This window comes from Chenopodium album, chromosome 8 (assembly GCF_948465745.1).
Source record: "Chenopodium album chromosome 8, dcCheAlbu1.1, whole genome shotgun sequence".
In the NCBI taxonomy this organism is placed as follows: domain Eukaryota; kingdom Viridiplantae; phylum Streptophyta; class Magnoliopsida; order Caryophyllales; family Amaranthaceae; genus Chenopodium; species Chenopodium album.
In genome coordinates, this window is record NC_137841.1 from 68,715,512 (window position 1) to 68,741,377 (window position 25,866).

The following is a 25,866-nucleotide window of genomic DNA, read 5'->3' on the forward strand; positions in this document are numbered from 1 at the left end:
GGAATTAATCTTTCATTTTTTTTTAAAACAAAAGAATAGGGGTTACTCGAATGAACAAATGATGTTTACTTATTTCTAAATTACTTGATTTTACTTTTATAATGAATTTGTATTACTTTTATATACAACATTGAGTTACTCTCATGAAAAAATGAGGTTACTCATACCTATAAATGAAAAGTACTCTTATAAACCAATATGGCCACATCGTGTGGCTAGCAATATACAAGACTAAATTACAATCACAATACTAAAGTTCTTGTGATTGTACGTATACAATATTATATACAATTCATACAATACTAAACCCGCAAATTTTTATAAAACCAGGATGGTATTTACATAATACTTGTAAATAACAAGGTGATAACATGAAAAAGTACATTTTATTGTCAATGGGAAATACATAAGCTAGGTATTGTAGTAATTAATTGATCGACAATCTACGCATCTATATATTATACTAAAAGACAAGCGCCTCGATGTGAGGATGAGAAATGTCACTCTCTCATTGGCTTATCTTATGTATAAAATATATCTATATAATTACTGTTTACATATTCAAGCATAGTTATTTTTGTTAAACTTCAAACAATAAAAGCAAGTTTCTATACATGCATAAGATTTTCATGCTTTCCTAACATAAATATTGATTTAATTTTTTATAATAAATATATACTTTCCAATACTACAAATAATCCATAAAATCTTTCCAATCTTTATTTATAATTAAGTTAAAGAATAATAACTAATTTGAAGCAATATGATTAAAGTGGCATAATTAAGGAAACAAATATTTCGTATTTTGAAAGGCTAATATTGTTTTTTTTTTTTATGAAAATTAAATAAAATCGATAATATTTAGTTTGACGTCAATTATGAAATCAATACAAACATTTAAAAAAAATCAGATGTACAATAAAATATTGTGCACCTATTATAAAAGTTATCCTGTAATGAATGAAAGTTATTTATGTTTTATTGATAAAAGTTAACCAAAATAGTCTACAAGTTATCCTAAATTCAATTCAAGTAATCGGATGAATACAAAAGTTTTTTATAAAGATACAAAATAGTGTAAAAATTACTTTTATCGTTTGTTGTACTCCTTGACAAATACTGAATGCTGAGCCGAAATGTTGTTTTGGAAAAAAATACATAATCTTGAACATAAATTTAATTTTAATCGGCCTTTCATTTTCGATACAATGTCTTTTACAATGACCTTTTGTTTTTCTTGCATAAAAAAAAATATAAAAAAAATAAAAAATAAAAACTAAACCAATAACCAATAACCAATCTAAACAAGAAGAATAAAAGTTAAATTGAATTAGACATTTGACGGAAAAGGGATAAATATAAAATGTATTATAACTATTACTCATGTTTTAAATTGTAATATTCGTATTAACAATGCTATTACTTATGAATTTTTTTTTAGAAAAGCTAACATTTTGATTTAAAAATCGTGCATTGCTCATGTACTATACTAGATATACAACAATAATGTGCAATAATTTATGTTGTTTTATACATAATAATACTTTTAAATATAATAGTATGTGTATATAATATAATATTTTTTATAATATAAAAAAGTATATGTATATAATATAATATTTTATAACACGTGTCCTCCATACCAAGTGTAGTCCCAATCACCACTACACCAATTGGTTGTTGGTGTAGTACTGGTGATTGAGACTACACTTGGTAGGGAGGACCTATGTGCTCCCCTGCAACAACAATCGGAAGGGGAGTAAAACCTAATAACTAGAATTGATCCTCAAATCCGGATTAGCCCAAAGGGTGAACCGGATAGAACACCCAAAACTCAATGCATATATGACGGGAATTAACTTATCCTTTATCTATCTTAAACAAAACTCCAAAGTCTAATTTTTTTTTTCAAAATATAATAATAACATTTGTAAATTTTTGTTAATATGAAAGATATAAACCTATCAAAATGTATGTGCTCCCCTACAACAACAATCGGAAGCTAGGGGAGTGGAACCTAATAACCTAGAACTGATCCTCAAATCTGGATTAGCCCAATGGGTGAATCGGATAGAACACCCAAAACTCAATGCATATATGACGGGAATTAACTTATCCTTTATCTATCTTATACAAAACTCCAAAGTCTAAATTTTTTTTTTCAAAATATAATAATAACATTTGTAAATTTTGTTAATATGAAAGATATAAACCTATCAAAATGTATATATAGTTAAATTGTTTAATAACTTATATCTAATGCATAGTTTTATTAAAATTATTTGCATGTAATCATTAAATGTGTTGGATGTTGTGTAGCTATGAAATGTCCAAAACTTTAGTTAAGCGACTTTGATTTAGTGATTGTACGGTAAAAAGATATTAACTTCGATCTTGAAACCTAATAGTCTAATAAATTCTAAACAGAAAAATTAAAACAAAAGGAAATGAAAATAGTAAATGGCTTTAAATATAAAAATAAACATAACCTTTTAAATCAATTTAGCGAATTCAATAGACAATTTTAAGGCATTTAAAATTAAATGAGGGAAAATGTATGTAAAAAGAACATTTTTAGATATATAAATATCCATGCACTATTATAAGAGTTTTGTTAACCTTTTTATAATTAAGATAAGGATAAATCTTAGTAATATATACTCCGTATATTTTATTTATATAAAATTATCAGTATCCATACCTATATACGAAGTATTTATGTCGTATACTATATTTAATCAGCTGTTGGTTATATATATATGACTATTATATAATATATAGTTTTTGGCACAATGCTTAACTTAGGAAAATATATGTTCTGGTAGGTCAAATATAAGGTTATTATTGTGTATATAGATTTAAAGAGTGCGACGGGTACATAAAACATGTATATATTAGATTGATTGTAGCTACTGATGCGGCTGGCATGATAAGAAAATTTTAGTTTTTTCTCAACGGGAGATATAAATAAATTAGTCCACTTCTTATAGAGCTATGTGGAGTATTATTCAATTATTTTTCAATTAATAAAATAACATTATAAAAATTTAAAAGAAATTCAAATAACATAAAATACTATTCAAATAACGTTCCTTTAATTTTTTTTTTTTATTGACCATTAGTACAATTCCTTTAATAGTAAATGAATTACCTTTGTTTTTATTTTTATTTTTCCTACGGGTTTAATAATTTGATTTATAAACCGTGCATCGCACGGGCACTATGCTAGTTATTAATATTTGGACAGTACCGCGACCTTTGCGCTCTTTCCAGAACTCCTCTAATCTTCCTCCTCTTTTTATGACCAATTGCCTTCCAAATTAAGCGCAACCCATGTCCAAATAGTATAACTAGCATTAACCATAGCCAAATTTCAACAGAATAGTCTAAAGCATCTTCGAGTAAGCCTGTTTTGTCGAAAATATCATTTGTGAGAAACCCTATCGTGTACAAGTAAGTTGTTGCACTCGCGGTTACAGCAATCCACAATGTAACCCTCAAGACGAACACAAAGAATCGCTTGCAAGGAAGGCCGCTAATAAGGAGAAGGATGACACTTAGCGATGACATTAGTCCAATTGTGTTGCTAACTTGTACAATATTGTATGAATCTTTATCTTTATCGTAAGACATTATTGATGTGCCTGCCTCGTGACCCTTATTATCATCTTGCCAAACGCCTCCGGGTGGATTAATTCCGACTTGGAAAGACAAGGTTGCAATACAAGATGCTACAACCATTAGGGCTGTGTTCTGTTGCTCCAACCATTTTTCGTCCTCGCTGCGTTTCAGCACCTTTTTAGCCCGTGATGCATGTTTAGCTTTAAGTAATTTCTCGATCTCTGTATCAGCATCGCTAACCTCATCGGTTTTAATATCCTTAGATACCTCCCTACATTTAGTAAGCTCGAAAATATCCATTATTGTTTGGTGTTTTTTGTTCATTGCATTTTTATCTATCTTGTCACCTTTCCCTAGTAAAAATTCTACCATCTGCATCGTCACGAAATACAAAATTGAGAAAAGGCATGCGTAGATGTATCATGTATGTATTGCATGCTAGAACTCGTAAAAAACAAATTTTACATGTATGAGTTTTACTTAATAATAATTGGTATAAAAATAATGCAAAAGTCAAAATTATGCAATTATTTAGATATGGAGGGAGTAGGTCCATAGTTTTACCTTTTGTGATAATAAATGTGTGTACGATTTTTATTGGTTGACATTTTACTAATTTTTCATCATTTAGGATCTTGTCTAATGTGTACATACATAGTTTCAAAATAACATTTTTCTTTTTATAATTATTACATATATAGAGTTAAAGATAGATGTTTATGATCAAAAGGTATGTATTGGACACATTGTAAAATGTAAAATGTAACATAACACAAGAAAACCTTGAAGAAAAATGAAGTGCTAGATTTAATGTTACCTTGACCTCTTTGTAAGCCACAGCAAGGTGCAAGACAGTATTGCCATCACTATCCTGGGAGTTAAGTAACTCAAGATCATACGTAATTTCAACCAATGCTTTAAGAGTCTCTAGTTGACAATTTTTGACGCACAAATGTAAAATAGTTTCACCTCTCGTAGTTCGTTCCAAAGCAGCCTGACGCTTCTTCTCGAGAAACTCTATAAGCACTTCGGTGTTCCCATTTACAGCCGTGACATGAAGGGGCGTCATTCCATCTTGATCGTGCACGAAACACATGTTTGGTGCCGTTTTCAGCAAGATGTCGATGATGTTTTCATCATGATCGTGCACGGCTGGCTCCGCTAGTCTCGCCCCCTCTTTCCTTGCGGCTGCAATGTGTAGTGGTGATGATCTTTTTAATTGATCAACCACCTCCGCCAGTTCTGGCTTTAGCCTTAGAATTTCTTTAACGAAATCTAAGTGCCCCTTTTTAACAGCTACATGTAACGGAGATTGCATAAAGATACATGATTTTTCAATGATGCATCGATCGAGAATAAATTCATCGTTTTTTAGCAACTCACCTAAGGAAGTTTTATCCCCCTTAAGTGCGGCTTCATATAGTGTTGTAGCATAAGATTGGCTTATATCATGTTGTTTTTCCATTTTGAATTGCGTGGTTTATGAATTTAGAAACAAATTGGCTTAGAATGAATACTTGTACATTTTGTAGGCTTTATAAATATAGCACTTTAGAAATTGGTTTTGGAAAGAGTATGATATATTATATCAATACAAAAAGGATAAAGGTAATAATCAATATATTAAGCTAAGCTAGTTAAGAAAAGAATGAGAAACTTTGTCACTAGAAGAATATTATTAAACTTGCGACCTAATCAAAACTATCCGAGAATCTAAAAATTCAAGAATTCGATCACATCAACTGATCCAAATTTTTGGATACTTGACCCGAGCTTTCATTTCGGATTGGATATGCAATGCGAAAAAGTGGATATCGGATGCAGCTTTGGATAGTGATTTTCAAACTTTCGGATATCCGAGGCCATCACATATATGAAATAGTAATATATATGAAATTTTGAAGTATAAAATTTTAAAAATGTCCGTATGAAACTAATCATGTTTTATAAACTTATTACAGTATTCTTAAAATATTTTCTTTTATTTTTTAAAAATATATTGTACAACTTAACAATAAAAAAGGATAACATTATATTAATGAAATTTAGAAATATAATCACAAACAATTTTAATTAATATTGGATATCAGAAACATCTGATCGTAATAATATTCATACTACCTCCATTTCTTATTATTTGCAACAAAAGAATATTTTATGTCTCACTAATATTACCCCTTTATTGCAAATAATTTAATAAGAAACGGAGATAGTAATAGTATAATTAAGGATATTTCTAATGAATCATTGCATTGACAAACATTATAAAATAAACTCGTCAACTAATTCAAAAAAGATAATGTAGGAAGTATCATTTTGACAACTAATTTAATTAATAAGTTGTGAGGGCTTATTAAATGGTGCAGTGATGCTAATGAGTGATTGCTTGACTACTTGTAATTTTGTAAATAGACTTGATTATTGGATAGCATAGCTTAGTGACAATATAGTTAGAGTGAAGGTTAAAGGGCCCTTAATAGACAAGAACTTTATTGAGTAGGGTTAATATAAGGATTTAATAGACTAAGAAAGAAGATGATATAAAATTATTACATAAAAATTATCACATTCGTCGTATATATACGTAATTATATTACATAAAATATGTCCCCCAATCCGCAGCAGACCTGGCCAATACAAGGTCTACTTGCCAAGCATCTCCTATTCTTTTATGTGAAGTGAGTAAAAAAGGTGGAAGGGCGCTAACAGTACGTGATTCACAAAAAGATAATGTAACGATGACAAGCTAAGATTGATTAAAGAAAATTCGATCCGCAAAGTGAGTGAAAGCAGGCAAATCAAGATACTCTTAAGTCTCACTCAATGAATTGGATTCATCCAAGCATAATGCTATACGCACTTTCGAATAAAACCACTCGTATACATTACACTTTCTAAATGGGCACTCAAAAGTTCTTTTGCTTTGTTCCTTTATAATATCCCCGTATTTTCATTTTTTTTTTAAAAATTAATAAACAAATTAAAACACACTAAAATTAATAGACACATTAAAGATTAACCTCTTTCCATTTCCATGTCTTCTTTCCTAAGCCCTAATATAACTTCCCTCGATGAATTTTTGATATAGGGTGTTTTGCCAAAACCTGAGTTTGGCGGGAAAAGTAGTTAAGCTATTTCTGTTATTTCATTTTTGCATTATTTTTGCATTTTTGTCTGTTCTGTTTTGGAGTTAGGACAACTAGCTTAAGGAATTTTTCTGTTATGAGGCCATGCCTTATAAGTGAATTAAGGGTTGTAATTACGGTTTTTATGAAATGAATTAACAACCTTCTCTTTCCTCTCTTTCTCTCTCTAATCTCTTCTCTCTCTATTCTGTTACATTCATCCCCCTTTTTCCTCTTCTTTATCTGCTATTCTTAATTTTCTGGGTAAACTTGAGCTAACACTTTCTACAAAAAGCTCAGATAAGGATTTAACCTTATCAGTGGTATCAGAGCCACTGCTGTGGCTTTTCTCTGTTCGTTTAATTCTGGCACCATCAGCTACTACTCGTGTTAGAAGGATAGAAGCTCAATTTGCAAATCTGGAATGCAAGGTGGAAGCTCAGAGTCTGCGGTTTGATGAACTTGCCCGTTTGATTCAATCCATTAAGGATGGTGTTCCGGCACAAAAACCCGATGATCGATCTGCTCAACCAAAGCTGGGGTATAATCCTAAACTTGAATTTCCTAAGTTTGATGGTAGTAATCCTAGACTATGGATTAATAAGTGCACTAAATACTTTAATCTTTGTAAGATTCTTGATAATCAAAAGGTAGATTTAGCATCTCTTAACATGACTGCTAAGGCTGAGAATTGGGTCACTAGTTATTTGTCTGCTCGTTCTGCTGTAGATTGGGATGATTTTGTTATTGATGTCAGTAGTCGTTTTAAGGATGAATCTGGAGTCAATGTTGTGGAGGAGTTCAATAAACTCAGTCGGGTTGATTCTATTGAGTCTTATGTAGATGAATTTGAGAACCTGAGGCCTGTTATGCTACAGAACAGCTATGTCTTACCTGAGAAATATCTCCTGGAGAGTTTCATTGGTGGCCTGAAACCTAGTATTCGACTTTTTGTTCGAGCTTTCAAACCCCAGACTATTACTGATGCTATTGAATATGCCAGATTACAGAGTGAATCAATTTCTGCTAACTCTCAAAAGCCTGTTAAATCCTTTCCTTCTTACCAGAAATCCACTTATACTCCCAACCCTTCTCATTCCTTGAAACCACCCCTTTTGCCTACACCAACCCTAAAACCAAACACATCACCTAAACCTAGTAAGCCTATAAAATATGTTCCTGCAGCTGTAAGAGCAGAGAAAATTGCTAAGGGACTTTGTTACTATTGTGATGCCCCCTATGACAGAAATCATACTTGTCAATTCAAAGAACCTCAACTTTTTCAAGTTGAGATTCCTGGGTTGGATGAGATTGATGCAGCTGTGGTTCAGTTGGAAGAACTGGAGGTTGATCCTAGAATTTATTTGTGTGCTCTTAATGGCAGCCAGAACTTCCACACTATGAGAGTAAAAGCAATGGTTAAGGGTACACCACTGCATACCTTGATTGACTCGGGGAGCACCCATAATTTTCTTGATATTAACCTAGCTGCAACTTTGGGTTGTCAAACTGAGAACATTGAGGGTCAATCTATTTTAGTGGCTGATGGGAATCACTTAATGTGCCAAGCTATTTTTAAGGGCTTTACTTGGACTATAGGGAGTCATGAGTACACAGCTGATGTCATGCTCATTCCTTTGGGCAGTTGTGACATGGTGTTGGGTATCTAGTGGTTGAGCACTTTAGGTCCTATATCTTGGGATTTCAAACAATTGACTATGAGATTTACCATGGATAATTCTGAAATGTTGCTTAGAGGTGTGCCTATTCAGAAGCTTCATGTGTTGCAAGATGCTCCTTCCTCAAAGCTATTATCTGGAGCTGCACAATTTTGTTTTCTGCATGTAGCAAAAGTATCTGAGGTGAGCCAACCTGCTTATTTGATCCAGGTTTTTGGTGAGGAACAGGACCATGATGAACCGTCTGCTCTACAGAGTAAATTTAAAAAGGTTTTTGAGGAACCTACAGCTCTTCCACCTAGCAGGGGTGTCTTTGACCACAAAATTGAGTTGGAGCAAGGTTGGGGTGCTGTGAACATCAGACCTTACAGGTATCCCCTTAAGCAGAAAGATATCATTGAACAGCTTGTTCATGAAATGCTTGAGAGGGGAATTATTCAAACTAGCTCCAGTCCCTTTGCTTCTCCAGTGGTATTGGTGGGAAAGAAGGATGGTACTTGGAGACTTTGTGTTGATTATAGGGAACTAAACAAGGGAACTGTGAAAAACAAGTTCCCAATTCCTGTCCTTGATGAGTTAATAGATGAATTGTCTGGTTCTGTGGTGTTCAGCAAATTAGATCTCAAAGCTGGCTATCACCAGTTGAGAATCCACCCAAATGATGTCTTTAAAACAACTTTTAAGACACATGAGGGTCACTATGAATTTTTAGTGATGCCATTTGGTCTTACTAATGCCCCCTCCTCATTTCAGTATTGGATGAATTCTGTTTTTCAGCCTTTATTGAGAAAGTGTGTTTTGGTGTTCTTTGATGATATCTTGGTTTATAGCAAGAGTATAGAGGAGCATTGGCACCATCTGGATAATGTTTTCAGTTTAATGGCTAAACATTCTCTCTATGCCAAACTTAGCAAGTGCTCTTTTGCTGTAATTAAGGTGGAGTACTTAGGTCATTTTATATCTGAAAAAGGTATGGAGACAGATCACAGCAAGATTGCTGCTGTTAGTTCTTGGCCTTGCCCCAAGAATGTCAAAGAGCTTAGAAGCTTTCTTAGTCTTGCTGGGTATTATAGAAAGTTTGTGAGGGGGTATGCTAGTATCAGTAAGCCACTCACTGAATTATTGAAGAAAGGGTCTTTTGTGTGGCATGATGCAGCCCATTCTGCTTTTGAACACTTAAAGGCTGCCTTGGTGAGTGCTCCAGTTTTGGCACTCCCAGATTTCTCTAAACAATTTGTTGTTGAGACTGATGCATCTAAATGTGGCATTGGAGCAGTTTTGATGCAGGATGGTCATCCTTTGGCTTTCATTAGCAGAGCTTTAGGTCCTAAATGGCAAAAGCTGTCAGTTTATGAAAAAGAGCTATTGGCTATGGTGTTTGTTGTCCAAAAATGGGAGAAATACCTTATTGGGGCTCCATTTGTTGTCAAAACATATCAAAAGAGTCTAAAATGGCTACTTGAGCAGAAAATCTCTACCCCTTTTCAGCAATTTTGGCTTTCAAAGCTCATGGGTTTCACTTATGTTATTCAGAATAAGGCAGGCAAGGACAATACTGCAGCTGATGCTCTTTCTAGGTTGTCTGGGTCAGAGATTTTGCTGTCTGCAATTTCTGTCATAGATTCAAATTTGTCTCAGCAAATCCAGGCTAGCTATGTGCTTGATGTGAACACTCAGGCTCTTTATCAAAAACTCTTACAAGGTGAGGCTGCGGTTGGCTTCAGTTTGATGGATGGTTTACTAATAAGACATGTCAAGACTGTTATTGGTCCTGATTCTAGTTTGAAAGGTAAACTAATCTCTTGGCACCACTCTTCTATGGAAGCTGGACACTTAGGCAGAGATCAGACAATTAAAATAATGCAGGGCTTGTTTTATTGGAGAGGCATGAATAAGGACATCAGTCAGTTTGTGAGGAAATGTGTGGTGTGTCAAGCTTCTAAATATGACACTGCAGCCAAACCTGGTGCTTTACAACCTCTCCCTATTCCTGAGAGTATATGGACTGATATATCCATGGATTTTATCACAGGTCTTCCTTTGTCAATGGGAATGAATGTCATTTTTGTGGTGGTGGACATCCTAACTAAGTATGCTCATTTTATGAGCCTTAAGCACCCTTTTACTGCTGTAGAGGTTGCTCAGGTCTATTTAGACTATGTTTTTAAGCTACATGAGTGGCCTAGGAGCATTGTTAGTGACAGGGATTCTGTTTTTCTTAGTCAGTTTTGGCAAGGGTTGTTCACATTGCAGGGCACTGAATTTCTTTTGTCATCTGCATATCACCTTGAAACTGATGGGCAGACTGAGGTAGTTAATCGTTGCTTGGAGTCTTATTTGAGATGTATGACTAGTGAGAATCCTAAGGAGTGGTGCAAATACTTGCCTTTAGCTGAGTGGTGGTATAACACTCACTTTCACTCTGCAGCAGGCATGACTCCCTATGAAGCTGTGTACTGTCAGGCTCCACCTTTGCACCTGCCTTACTTGCCTGTAGAGTCTAAGAATGAAGTGGTGGATCGTTGCATGCAAAAAAGGGAGTCAGTCCTAAGATCCCTAAAAGCTAATTTACTAAAGGCACAGCACAGGATGAAGCTGCAGGCAGATAACAAAAGACCAGAAAGGCAGTTTGCAGTTCATGACTGGGTCTGGTTGAAATTGCAGCCTTATAGGCAACAATCTGTCTCTCACAGGAGTAATACTAAGTTGGCTGCTAAATTTTATGGTCCTTTTAAGGTCACTGCTGCTGTTGGTAAGGTCGCTTATAGGCTACAGCTTCCTAGTTCAGCTAAGATTCATAATGCTTTCCATGTGTCTCAGCTGAAGCCATTTCGAGGAGTGTTGCCTGCAACTGCAGTTGTGCCCCCTGATACTCTACAACATGATCAATCTTTGTTGCTCCCTTCTCTCATTCTTGACACTTGTACTGTCGCCACTCCTGATGGTCCTAAAGTTCAGTTCTTAGTGCAATAGCTGAACAAACCAAGGCATGATGCTACTTGGGTGCTGCAGGATGATTTTGAGGCCAGATTTCCTGGTTTCTTAGTTGATAAGCCTTGAGGTCAAGTCTTTATAGGGGGAGCGTATGATATAGGCCAGGGTGTTTTGCCAAAACCTGAGTTTGGCGGGAAAAGTAGTTAAGCTATTTCTGTTATTTCATTTTTGGATTATTTTTGCATTTTTGTCTGTTCTGTTTTGGAGTTAGGACAGCTGGCTTAAGGAATCTTTCTGTTATGAGGCCATGCCTTATAAGTGAATTAAGGGTTGTAATTACGGTTTTTATGAAATGAATTAACAACCTTCTCTTTCCTCTCTTTCTCTCTCTAATCTCTTCTCTCTCTATTCTGTTACATTCATCCCCCTTTTTCCTCTTCTTTTTCTGCTATTCTTAATTTTCTGGGTAAACTTGAGCTAATACTTTCTACAAAAAGCTCAGATAAGGATTTGGTCAAATTATGCCAGTTAATTCAAACGAAAAAGTTTGAACTTTGATCCTATTCACTTTACCTTAAAATATAGGAAATTTTGACATTTTCTACCACTAAAAACACCATGTTTCACATTTGCTACCTGCTAATTTATTTATTTATTTATTTATATATTTTTTTAACTTTACTACCACCTAAAACAGAGTTTGTATGAAATCACTACCACAAGCCTTATTCTGTAACTATTCCCGTTAGTGGGGTCAACTCCACCGTTCAGCCACCCCTCCAGCCACCTTCGAGCCATCGAAATTGACCCTTCTCCCCGTTTCCCCCACCGAAATTGGCCCCCCTCCCCGTTCCTGTAATACCCCGTATTTTTAAGCTACTTTATTATTATTAAACTATGGATTTTTCCGAAATATTCTATTACACAAAAATATTTATATGATAAACAAAAACTAAGTTGGTGTATCATTGATAAAAGTATTAAACCTTGAGTGTACCGCTGATAAACAAAAACTAAGTTGGTGTACCATTGATAATTTCCCTAAATTTTATGTAGTTTTTTTTTAGTTTTTTTTTTTTTAATCTCATAGTGGAAAGAGATAATAAAGTAAGCTAGGGTAGGGTCCCTAAATGACATGCCACAATGGATTGGATCCGAATGTATCGATGAAATTTTACATGCATCCACCATCCAATCTGCTTCACCTGTATCTACTTGTCACCACATATCATACGCATATATCCATCCATTTATCATTTGAAAGGGTGAAATGGGTGCATCAGGTAATTAATGGGTGGGAAATACGGAGTATAAATTAACGTGAAAAAAATCACAGTTATTTATACGATGTAAATTTTATGAGCCAAATGGGCTACAACACCTCGAAATATGGCTTAGGTGTACTAAGCACTCTGAACTTTGTGTAATAGTCAAAACATCACCAAATATAGTGTTTTTAGGTGCGTTGCCTGCCTTAAATAAAAATTTTAAATTTCCAACCACTTATTTCACCAACTAATTTTCAATATATGTATGTTTACCAAAGTATTTCTACTCTAGATAAAATGTGATCACATTGACTGAATAGATTTTTTTTTTTTTTTTTAAAAAAAGAAAAACTAATTAGAAAATAAGATAAATGGCTTTTCAATCATAATACTTAAATGAGTTGAGCAGATAATGGTTCAAGCCGAGCTCGTTTATTAACGAACGAGATTTAACCAAACTTGTTCAGCTTCAAATTTTTGTTCAGCCTTATTTGCCTACTAACGAATGAGATTTAACCAAACTTGTTCATGAGTTTGTCAACACGAGTGCATCGGCTCATCATGAACATCAAATCCCAAAGATAATTGTTACAAAATTTGATGAACAAGTATACCACAATCAAGGAAACATTAAACAGTACAAGAAGACAGCCGCCCCATTGCACATACATTAGTAAGAAAAACACAAATTACAACTGAAAGTTTAGCAAGAAACTAAGTATCAACAAACTAAATAACCATTATACATGGTTGCGCAAATTTGTGTTATCAGTAATATTGGTGTTTGTCATCCTTGCAAAACACCTCTTATAAAAAATTTTAAGAGCCTGCCTCCTTTGCCAACCAACCAACTTTAGTATGAATCGCACAAAATGTCCGAGGAGCATGGATCCCATCAACCCTTGCCAAGCTATGAGATAAAACGACAACGATGTCCAAACTCCTTGGTTTCCCTCATAAATGAGAGCATAAACCGCGAGGTAGTAAGTAAATGATGTTGCAGTCACAGCGATCCACAAACTTGTCCTCAAAATCATCAAGAAATATCGTTTACATGGAAAGCCGCTTATAAGGAGAAGAATGACACTTAAAGATGATTTAGTCCTATTGTGTTACTGATTAGTAAATTGTTATATTCTTTACTATTATAATATGACATTATAGAAGTACCTGCAATGTGGTAAAAATTATCTCCTGTCTCTTTTTTTATTACTGTTTTTGAATCTTGCCAAACATCTCCGGGAGGATTAACTCCAACTTGAAAGGCCATGGTGTAACTTGATTACCTTAATACCAAAGATTACACGACTTATATAGACTAGCAAAATAACTAACAACTAGAATAATGGAAGCATTACTGACATGATGCATGTAACACATGACCCACTAGTCCACTAGTGTACTACCTACCAAATTATCTCAACAAACAATAGACTAAGTCAGACCAATAACCATAACACTTAAAAATAGAAAATACATTGACTAACACTATTTTGAAGCACTACAACCAACACACCCCCTTGCTTCAAAGCCACCAACACCAACGACCATATTGCGACGACGGACTTCGACTTGAACACGACATGCTTTAACTCACGACTTTCAAGGCAGCACAACCATGAATTTCTCGACATAACCACGACACTTATTTTTTGCATAATCACGACTTCTTCGGCTTTCTTCATCACGACTACGACTTGGACCTCGACTTGGATGATGCTATTTCCATGAACGGAAACTATGACCACAACCACGTAACTACATACACTCGACTTTTCCATATCGACATGGACTTCATTACTGCCAACACTAAGCAACCACGACCCAAACATGAACACAAATAAGAACACAATACTTGGATTTGAAGATGGTTTACATCATGACCACCGCTTCTACTTCCGTAGCCACCACGACCTCCACCTTTTTCATAACCATGACCACCTCGACGATAACTACTACCACTTGCATACCCACGACCGCGACAACTAATACGAAAAGCACCCATCGACACATTAAACGCACCCATTTCTACAATGACTAAACACACAAAAAATAAAATTCATTCTGAAAAGAAAAAACTCACCGTGTCTTACACTCAAACCTCACGACTCTTTTACTCACAACAAACACGACTGATAATTTTAATTTGTTTCACTCACGTCCTTTTTTTTTTCATCATTTCTCTCCCTTCCCGGATCTAACCTGAAGCTCTGATACCATGTTGAATTTATAAAGGGAGAAAGATTAATAACTTGATTACCTTAATACCAAAGATTACACGACTTATATAGACTAGCAAAATAACTAACAACTAGAATAATGGAAGCATTACTGACATGATGCATGTAACACATGACCCACTAGTCCACTAGTGCACTACCTACCAAATTATCTCAACAAACAATAGACTAAGTCAGACCAATAACCATAACACTTAAAAATAGAAAATACGCTGACTAACACTATTTTGAAGCACTACAACCAACACATGGTTGCTGTTAAGGATGCCACCACCTTATACGACGTTCGTTGCTCCTCTAACCAAGTACCATCCGCTAGGCGCTTTAGTACCTCTTTTGTTGGCCTTGCCTTGGCACGCTTCAAGTATTGCTCAACATTCCAATTTTTAATATTATTCCGATTTTGCTCTCTATATATGTCTACAACGGTCATCTTGTTTGTGTTCATAGCATTTTTGTTTAATCCTTGGCATTGCGCTAAAAATTCTACCATCTGCATGCATGTCAATCAAGTAAAAACAAGTTATAATCCGTTATATTTGAGGTGTCAATGCAGCATTTGCTCCATGACACCCAAGCACCCAACACTTAATATTTCACTTTAAAAGGAAGGGTTGGATGAGATTTAAAGCTTGTAAAATTTGTATCACGTTTGTTATTTTAGATGAACTACTACAAGAGGGGGGGTGAATGGTAGTAGGTTCCAATCGCGGAACTTATGCAGAAATTAAAACAAAACGTAAAGGAACTTAAAGCACACAGCAAGTTTTACGAGGAAACCATCCAGTGCCTAGCTGGAAGTAAAACCTCGGCCCTATTGGGACTTATAAACAAATTCCACTATAATAGGCAACTCTCCTAGTACAACCTATTACACAGACCTTTGCTTCGCAAATTCCTCTTCGGACACTTGCTAATTGATAAGAACCTATCCTATCAGACCTAAGACACACTCAGGCACCTTTTTCGACCCAAGACACACTCAGGTTCCTTTCTCGACCTAAGACACACTCAGGTTCCTTTTTCTCACTGTGCAACCCAAGACACACTCAGGGTGACTGACTACCACTCGAATTTTAGAGAATTCAAACTCATACACTCAAACGTGAATTTAAGAGAATTCACAATCTCACCCCAAAATACAAAACACTCAAAACCATTTTTCCCATTACAAGATCTCATTGAATATCCCTAAATACATATCTATGAATAAAGAGATAAAACTAATATGTTGGACACTCGAGACCTGTCTGGAACTCACTGGACGTACTGTAACCAAAACCTGATAAGAACTTTGACCAGGAGGACTGACTTAGCTTCGTGGTGAAGGATAAAACCATTAAGCACGACCACTACACTTCGTCAGCCTCAACTTTGAATGAATACATATGAGCATATTTATAGTACACTCAAATTATTCATTTCATCTTGAAAAAGATAAATTTTCTGAAAAGATAAGTTTAAAAGATATTTTCTAAAAATCAGTTTTCCGAAAATATATCTTTTTGTTAAGGATAAAATATGTTATGAATAATAAGATATAATTAACATAAAATCAGATTTTATTCCAATCTTATCTTTTTGTTTAAAAATACTTATTAAACAAATTTATCTTTTTCCAAAAGGGATTTATTAGAAGATAAATATCTTTATTCAGTAAAACCAAATCCCTAAAAGATATGCACGTATTAGATAAATATATATATCATTAAAACCGACTTTTAACGACGTGCATACTTAAATTCCTATTAGGTTCCTGAACTCTGACAGTCTCTGAGTTCCTGACAAGTCAGTTACTCTATTTTCATTGACTGTTTGGAGTTCACCTTGGTTCTATATAGACTTGTTCCAGACCGACTTTTATGTCCAACATACTTACATGAATCCTAGAGCAATATACTTCTATTTCTCTGTCTTCATGTTGCTTCTCTGAAACTCTTGTTCTGGAATCCTGTAGTCTTGATATATTCTGGATCTTAGGGTTTGCCCCAGCATTACACCGGAACCAGGTCGTTACAACCCGTTTCGAAGTTCCTGTTAAGAAACTTCTGGAAGTTCCATTTCTAGAACTCTTCTTCTAACTTTACTTGTATTCTCATGGATCTTCTAAAGTTCCTCTGTTTCAGTTCCTACTTCAGCCCTCAACGCTTACTGATCCTGCAAACATCACAACACTAGAAAATCCTTATTAAATGGAAGTTAATTCTTAACATCATCATCAAAACCTCATAAGGGTCAACAAGTTGTCCCTTTTTGATGATGACAAACTGAGCAAACTTCTGAGAATAACAAAGTAAAACAGAAGGTTAGCTTTTTTTTTATTTATAAAAACAATAAAGAAAACTAAACTAAATTAAAAGACTCCTACACATACATGACATATATATGTATAGGATACTTACCTTATGAAGCTAACACGTGCAAACACATATTTACATAGTTACCTTCATGGATCCTTAGCCATCATCATGCTTATCAACCATAACACTTATCGTTGTTATTGTCTCTCTATTGCTTATCCTATATTCCTTAAGTTCCTTACATATATACCTGTCATTACTCAAGTTCCTTGTATCCTGTTCCAAGCATAACTTGCTCTTTCTATGCACAACTTAACATACACGTTAGATAGATAATCATCATTAGTTTATAATCATCAAAACCTAATTGCTCAACAATTTCCCCCTTTTTGATGATGACAAACTAATGATGCTTATCACATATTAAAGGATAATTGTTGTACATTTATTCCCCCTTAGTTTTTAAAGGAAATAACATTTGAACAAGTTAAGAACATACACAAGAACTTAATAGTTAGGAACTTAGCAATACACATCATTTATCAATATATAAATACTTTCAAGTTTCAACAATCATGATATAAGAACTTTAGACTTAATTACTACATACCATAAGCATCATACATATTCTTCCCCCTTTTGTCATTATCAAAAAGGGTATTGTTCCACATGTTTTTTTTTCGTAAATTATACACACTTAAAGTCATATGTCACACCTACCACCATATAATAACTAAATATATAATGGTTAAACACTTGTTGTTCCTAAAAGCCTCAAGGTACTCACTTTTCAAACACGGATACCATTTTCACACTAATTTCCAACTCACAATCCAAAGGCCCAACTTCAAAACCCTTAATTGAACTTGACAAATAAGAGGTTAAGAATCAAGTAAATATCAGAGCTAAAAAGTTAGGAATGGACTGCATGAATAGACAAATGAAAGCGCAAGCTCAAAGGATATATAAAGAAGCATATGGAACAAAATAAGTAGAGGGAACATGAGGTGGAATTTGTGCTCTTCGTTTAGACCTTTTGAGATGAAGAGGTTCACCACATTTGTTCTTCATTTCATACTCTTGAAACTCCTGCTAAACACAACACATATTCATCTTACCAATTGATAACCAAGTTCCCTTACTTCAACCACCAACTTCTTTGAGGAACATTCTGCATACTGGAACTTAAATAGATTTCAGTTTCATCATAGTCAAGTTCCTTCAACGTTTGTCGTTGTTCCTTCACTAGCTCACCAAGTATACGAGTACTCCACATCAAAGTCAATATTCTTCATCTTTAGATATCCAGGAAATTAAATATTTGATCACCCTTTTCTTTTTCTTTTCTTATTTTTTTTATGTTTTTTTAAATTTTTTTTTAAAGGGTGTCATTATACAAATTTTGCATGCTTTCCTAATAACACATTTTTAAATCAATGAAGATATTACTTACTCATACACTTGAGTTCCACAACCAGATCTGAACCATTTTGATTTCTTGATTCCTACCTTATTCCCCCTGAGTCCCTTACCATTCTTCTTCCTTTTCAAGTACATACTTCTTTCTTTATCTTCAACTTCCCCCTCAAAATATAATCACCATTTTTCATGTTTCATCAAATCATAAAAAGATGATCAACAAACTTAGAGCACATGGGAATCAAGAATAAGAAGTAAAAGTGTGTGAACGGAAAGAGGAAATTGAATTGGGTGAATAAGAATCTTCGATTTTCTGAATATGGGACAATTAAAGTATATGCAACACGGACACACAACTTAGAGTTGTAGAATAATGTTGCGATCGAAGATATATGGCGTGGATGCTTGAAAGTTGGCTAAAAGATAGGTTAGTTCCCTCTGAAATTTAAACAAGTGAGTTACAAACGGTCTGGGAACTTACCTGTCTTGTTCCATCAAAGTTTCTTCCATTGTTCCTTTGGCAACTTAGGAACTTCGTGTTTAACAGCACCCATAGTTCTATTATGAGACCTCTAATACTCTTAGGCAAGTGAGTATGTCTTTTACAACACAAGAACTAAGTGTGACACATAAACAATAAGTGCACATTCTTTACTTTATGCTTAACATGCATAGGAACCCCAACTTGACATAACTTAAGGGAAAAATACTTTATAATCATGTTATGTTTTATCAAGTCTTGTTCCATTAAGCAATAAACAAGAATATGATAAGTCGAGACAAATCATAAGAGAATCAATTCACAAATTCACATATTGCATTCATACCAAAGATATATCAATTCAATTCATCTAATGCCGACATGTGAAAGGAACTTATATCTTATGTAGTCTTTTACCAGTAAAAATATAACTTTAAAGCATTAGTTGAATATGATGGCTTACCTTGGAGTTCTTGAAGTGGTTATTCTGTTCCTTGATGATCTCGAATCTAATATGAACTTCCACTTCTAACTCAAGTTCCATTGTCAGTGGTTAATGCTTACAAATATATTTTCTTATCATAAACTAGCAAAAACCAATACACAATGTCTCGTTAGTAGTACCAGAGATATATCAATGTACACAAGTACTACTAATAACTCAGTCCATCTTGAAAACAAAAATTAATACATTTAAAGCTTAATTTTCAAGAAGGAACTTGGATAGCATTCTATCCTAGAGTATGTTCCACATAGACGTCTACAAAAATTCATATCAAGACATACAGGACATCCATGTGGTACAACTCTAATCCCATATAAACAACAAGAACAAATATTATTCAATTTGCTTCAAGTCTAGCTACACACGCAACAAGTTCCTTAAAGACAATACATACCTTTGTATTGGTTGTTTCTTTAAGAACCAACCTGACCTTGTTCCATTCATGTGCCTTACTCAACAAGCTTTTTTTAGAACACCCTTTTTAATCTCCGACCCTTTTTAGGTGTTCTAGAATAGGTTCAGGATGTGACATGCATCCTCTTCCTTTTAAGCTTATTAAGTTCCTGCTGCACATCTAACCTGATAACAACTAATTATATGTATACATCAACCTTAAAAACAAACTTATCTTTTATACAACTGTGAGTTATGAAGTCCATCTTTTTCGGTTGATATCTCGAGCTCTTCTCTGATCCTTGGTTGTTGAGGTTTTCCCTTTGGTTACATATGCATGAAAGACACTTTAGTTCCATAGTTTGTTGAGATATTGATGGTCGGAAAAAATATTATCTCAGCTCTGGAACTTCGTTGAAACTTGTTTTCTTGTATTGAGTTCTTTGAACTTTGCTACATGAGTTGGAACTTAACATCTCGAAGTTCCTCAACATATGTAGCTATCCCTTGCTGTTATTCTTAGTGACATATTTCATTACTAGGAACTCAGTTAGTTCTTCAAGAACTTGCGAGTTCACCTTTTATCACCTGTCTGATGGGAACAAACATGTTAGTCTCAAAATATGTTCACTTATTGCACATTAAACAAGATAGGGTAAACTCTTTATGATTTGCTGTTCTTGGCGTTTATGGATAAATCGCCTTGGCACTTCTATCATCAAACATCCCTAAGTGGAACATAGGGTGTCTTGTTAATCAAAGATCTATTGCTTCAGTGTTGATGATGTAGCAAGAGGCATTGAAAACTATTCCAAAGAACCTGCAAAGACCATTAGTATATAACTTTGTTCTCTTCTTGTCTTTCATGATTCAAAATTGGAAACTTGTTATCAATCTTGTGTTCCTGCAACAAACACTAAACATGACTGGAAGTAGGTTCCGTTGTTAGATCTATAACCTCATAGATGATGAACACTTAGCCACTTACCCTGTGATAGACAAGACTTTCAACAAACAATTCATCGTCTCTTCTATTAAGAAAAGTAACCAAGTGCACATTTTCTTTCATTACTTATAAACAAGACATCTCTTTCAATTAGTCTCTACATATCACATGGTAAACATATCCATATCACTAAGATCCAATGGATTAGTGTTGCTTACCATCTACCTGATGTTGAAAGAGAATGTAACATGTGTTTGATTCTCATGCTTCTCGATCTTAACCTGTTTGGAACTTACATATACATATACCTATTATCGAGTTCCTACTAGATTTATCAAGCATGAAGAGATTTACATGTTCACAGTTTGAAGCATAGAAGTATCTCATCTTCAATAAAACCTAGAAATGTCAGGTTGTTGTTAGGAATCACCTTAAGATCCACAAATGATGTGTTCCCCTTTTGATTCCCTTCACATGTGACATTTTCACTCTTTATTGATGATGTCATCTTGAATCCATGAAACAACTAGAGTTACAAGCGATTGAAAACCAGAATGTGCGTTAAAAACTTGACATAAAAATATTCACATGCAATGGGATAGGAACTTGACTTACTAACTACCTGTTATGCAGCAATTTTACCTTCCGTGTTAGTATTATGAGTCAAGGTTCTTCCATTGTAGGTTTATAGCAGGAGATGCCTTGATTTGACTATCATCATCTCCTTGGAACCTCGCTGTCAAGATACTACGAGTTCCCTCCTACTGTAAACCTTCAACTCTCCATGTTCCTTTTAACATAAGGTTGGAACATGTCCTTCTGGTCCTTTAGACCATTGTTTCTTGGGTAGAGGAACGTGTTGATTTAATCTCAAATTATTCAACACCTTGGCAAAGTCCCTCATATTATCATTCAAAAGATGTAACCTGAAAAATCAAAACCCAAGAGAATTCTTTTGTGCTTTCAATAGGTTAGTAAGTTAGTCAAAAGAGATAGATACAATCTAAGCATAAAAAATATTTGAGCATAAAGTTCCTGTAAGAAATATTCCCTTTTAGATGTTGCTCCATGATCGAAATTATGAATCTTCAACACGCAGTCAAAGATAATCATCTTAACCCATCATCCTTCATGAGAGTCTGCTACAGGAATTAATGCTTTGTTCTAGGGAACTTTAACAATAGAAACTTGACTGGAACTTGAACAAGAAGCTGAACAGAAATTTATACTCTAACTCCTATAGCACCTTGATATAGAAGCTTAGTTATTCCTGTATCCCTAATCCGTTTTATCATTTCAAGTTCACCAAGTTCCAACTCCTTTCAGCATTGAGTTCATAAAGGAACAAACTTTTATGCCCCGATTTATCTATATGGACAAACCTACAAAAAAATCAATAATAACTTGCACAAAACTAGAAGAGAAGTTAGTTTGTCATGATATACATTATAACTATCAAAACAACTTCTCTTCACATCCATTCACAAATAACCTTCATAAGAATAGGGAATTGAATTTCAATAGAAATTTGTGAAGGATTAATACATACCAAAAGCACATGACCAATATTTACAGAGAGATGTATAGGCGACTTACACACTTATCCATATTGTTGCTTCACCTACTACAAACCTCTTATAAAGGCTTTCTAGTGAGAGGAACTTGCACATAATTCCTTATATACAAACAACCAAAGATCATTGTTATTAATAAGTTGTCTCCACTCACATAGCCTGCAAAATCAGTCATCTTTTGGCTTTGGTTACCCAATATATATTGGGTACCTTCATGTTAGTAATAGACGTCAATAATCCATAATTAAAATAACTACGGTTCAACCAACTATCTTTGCTAACAATAAATATCATGTGTCTACATAATAAATATTCAGAATAATACATACACATGATAAGGTCATTCTTTGGCAAATATTCAAAATATACATTCATTACCTTGCCCAAAGAATTAAGTTTCCATACAGGGGTAATCCAGGTTCCAAGAGACCAAATATGCATAATTCTACACAATACGTTCCTTGAACTATTTTTAGTAAACCGATTCTTTAAAAATAAATCAATTCGTAAATGTGAAAAATACTTTTCACACTATAAATCAGATTTGAGGTTACACAAAATTGATTTACAAACTTTCAAAACAAAATCCAAAGTTTAACTAGAAATACTGCAAGGAACTTGTACACCTAATATCATGCATATAATCAAGATTTCAAAGACGAGACACTAACCTCAAAGATGTTCATCTTTGAATCATTTCTACTTCACAAGCAGACTTTGGTCTTCACGTGGTTTTGGGAACGTTCTAGGGTTGAGTTCCATTTGCTGCATTCCTTGTAGATATCCATCCTAGCCTGGAACTTGCTCCTCGGGGGTGCCCGGTTTATCAAGAGCACTGGCTCTGATACCAATTGTTATTTTAGATGAACTACTACAAGAGGGGGGTGAATGGTAGTAGGTTCCAATCGCGGAACTTATGCAGAAATTAAAATAAAACGTAAAGGAACTTAAAGCACACAGTAAGTTTTACGAGGAAACCATCCAGTGCCTAGCTGGAAGTAAAACCTCGGCCCTATTGGGACTTATAAACAAATTCCACTATAATAGGCAACTCTCCTAGTACAACCTATTACACAGACCTTTGCTTCGCAAATTCCTCCTCGGACACTTGCTAATTGATAAGAACCTATCCTATCAGACCTAAGACACACTCATACACCTTTTTCGACCCAAGACACACTCATGTTCCTTTCTCGACCTAAGACACACTCAGGTTCCTTTTTCTCACTGTGCAACCCAAGACACACTCGGGGTGACTGACTACCACTCGAATTTTAGAGAATTCAAACTCATACACTCAAACGTGAATCTCACCCCAAAATACAAAACACTCAAAACCATTTTTCCCATTACAAGATCTCATTGAATATCCCTAAATACATATCTATGAATAAAGAGATAAAACTAATATGTTGGACACTCGAGACCTGTCTGGAACTCACTGGACGTACTGTAACCAAAACCTGATAAGAACTTTGACCAGGAGGACTGACTTAGCTTCGTGGTGAAGGATAAAACCATTAAGCACGACCACTACACTTCGTCAACCTCAACTTCGAATGAATGCATATGAGGATATTTATAGTACACTCGAATTATTCATTTCATCTTGAAAAAGATAAATTTTCTGAAAAGTTAAGTTTAAAAGATATTTTCTAAAAATCAGTTTCCCGAAAAATATATCTTTTTGTTAAGGATAAAATATGTTATGAATAATAAGATATAATTAACATAAAATCAGATTTTATTCCAATCTTATCTTTTTGTTTAAAAATACTTATTAAACAAATTTATCTTTTTCCAAAAGGGATTTATTAGAAGATAAATATCTTTATTCAGTAAAACCAAATCCCTAAAAGATATGCACGTATTAGATAAATATATATATCATTAAAACCGACTTTTAACGACGTGCATACTTAAATTCCTATTAGGTTCCTGAACTCTGACAGTCTCTGAGTTCCTGACAAGTCAGTTACTCTAATTTCATTGACTGTTTGGAGTTCACCTTGGTTCTATATAGACTTGTTCCAGACTGACTTTTATGTCCAACATACTTACATGAATCCTAGAGCAATATACTTCTATTTCTCTGTCTTCATGTTGCTTCTCTTAAACTCTTGTTCTGGAATCCTGTAGTCTTGATATATTCTGGATCTTAGGGTTTGCCCCAGCATTACACCGGAACCAGGTCGTTACAACCCGTTTCGAAGTTCCTGTTAAGAAACTTCTGGAAGTTCCATTTCTAAAACTCTTCTTCTAACTTTACTTGTATTCTCATGGATCTTCTAAAGTTCCTCTGTTTCAGTTCCTACTTCAGCCCTCAACGCTTACTGATCCTGCAAACATCACAACACTAGAAAATCCTTATTAAATGGAAGTTTGCTCAATTCTTAACATCATCATCAAAACCTCATAAGGGTCAACAAGTTGTCCCTTTTTTATGATGACAAACTGAGCAAACTTCTGAGAATAACAAAGTAAAACATAAGGTTAGTTTTTTTTTTTTTTTAATTTATAAAAACAATAAAGAAAACTAAACTAAATTAAAAGACTCCTACACATACATGACATATATATATGTATAGGATACTTACCTTATGAAGCTAACACATGCAAACACATATTTACATAGTTACCTTCATGGATCCTTAGCCATCATCATGCTTATCAACCATAACACTTATCGTTGTTCTTGTCTCTCTATTGCTTATCCTATATTCCTTAAGTTCCTTACATATATACCTGTCATTACTCAGGTTCCTTGTATCCTGTTCCAAGCATAACTTGCTCTTTCTATGCACAACTTAACATACACGTTAGATAGATAATCATCATTAGTTTATAATCATCAAAACCTAATTGCTCAACAACGTTAACTCTAATACCTATTAAAGAATCAACCTAGTCAAAATCTAAACTTGATGGTTTTAGCCCAAATAATAATAATAATAATAATAATAATAATAATAATAATAATAATAATAATAATAATAATAATAATAATAATAATAAATGAGCTAGAGGAGTGGGGACCCAGATTGTATCTCGGCTTCCCACTAATTTATTGTAGGTTGTATGACTTTTGTTTTTGAGATAATAATAATAATAATAATAATAGTAATAGTAATAGTAATAGTAATAGTAATAGTAATAGTAATAGTAATAGTAATAATAATAATAATAATAATAATAATAATAATAATAATAATAATAAAAAATGGTTGTAACCCACAAATTAGATATTTTTACCACTTGTAATTGACAAATTTTCCTTTATATTTAAGTCTACCTTAAACTTGAACATAATATAAGCAATTCACATTTACTTATCACAGTATATCCCTGCCAATTTATTCATTGCACATTTTTTATATGCAT

At 34.1% G+C, this 25,866-nt stretch overlaps 1 protein-coding gene across 1 annotated transcript; it reads right to left on the minus strand.

Moving 5' to 3' along the window:
• Positions 1-2,962: 2,962 nt before the first annotated feature.
• LOC145556404 (uncharacterized) lies at positions 2,963-5,169 on the minus strand. Its single transcript, XM_081618055.1, has 2 exons — positions 4,439-5,169; positions 2,963-3,993 (listed from the first exon to the last, which is right to left on the minus strand). The coding sequence occupies exons 1-2, from the start codon at positions 5,084-5,086 to the stop codon at positions 3,226-3,228; spliced, it is 1,416 nt and encodes a 471-aa protein (XP_081474181.1). The 5' UTR covers positions 5,087-5,169; the 3' UTR covers positions 2,963-3,225.
• Between the last annotated feature and the right edge of the window lie 20,697 nt (positions 5,170-25,866).

What these genes read in the sequence shown, in the direction of transcription:
- LOC145556404 (XM_081618055.1), bottom strand. Translation starts at nt 5,086, where the DNA reads ATGGAAAAACAACATGATATAAGCCAATCTTATGCTACAACACTATAT. An exon ending in TGGCTTACAAAGAGGTCAAG is followed by an intron (nt 3,994 to 4,438) that starts GTAACATTAAAT and finishes GTGACGATGCAG; the next exon opens with ATGGTAGAATTTTTACTAGG.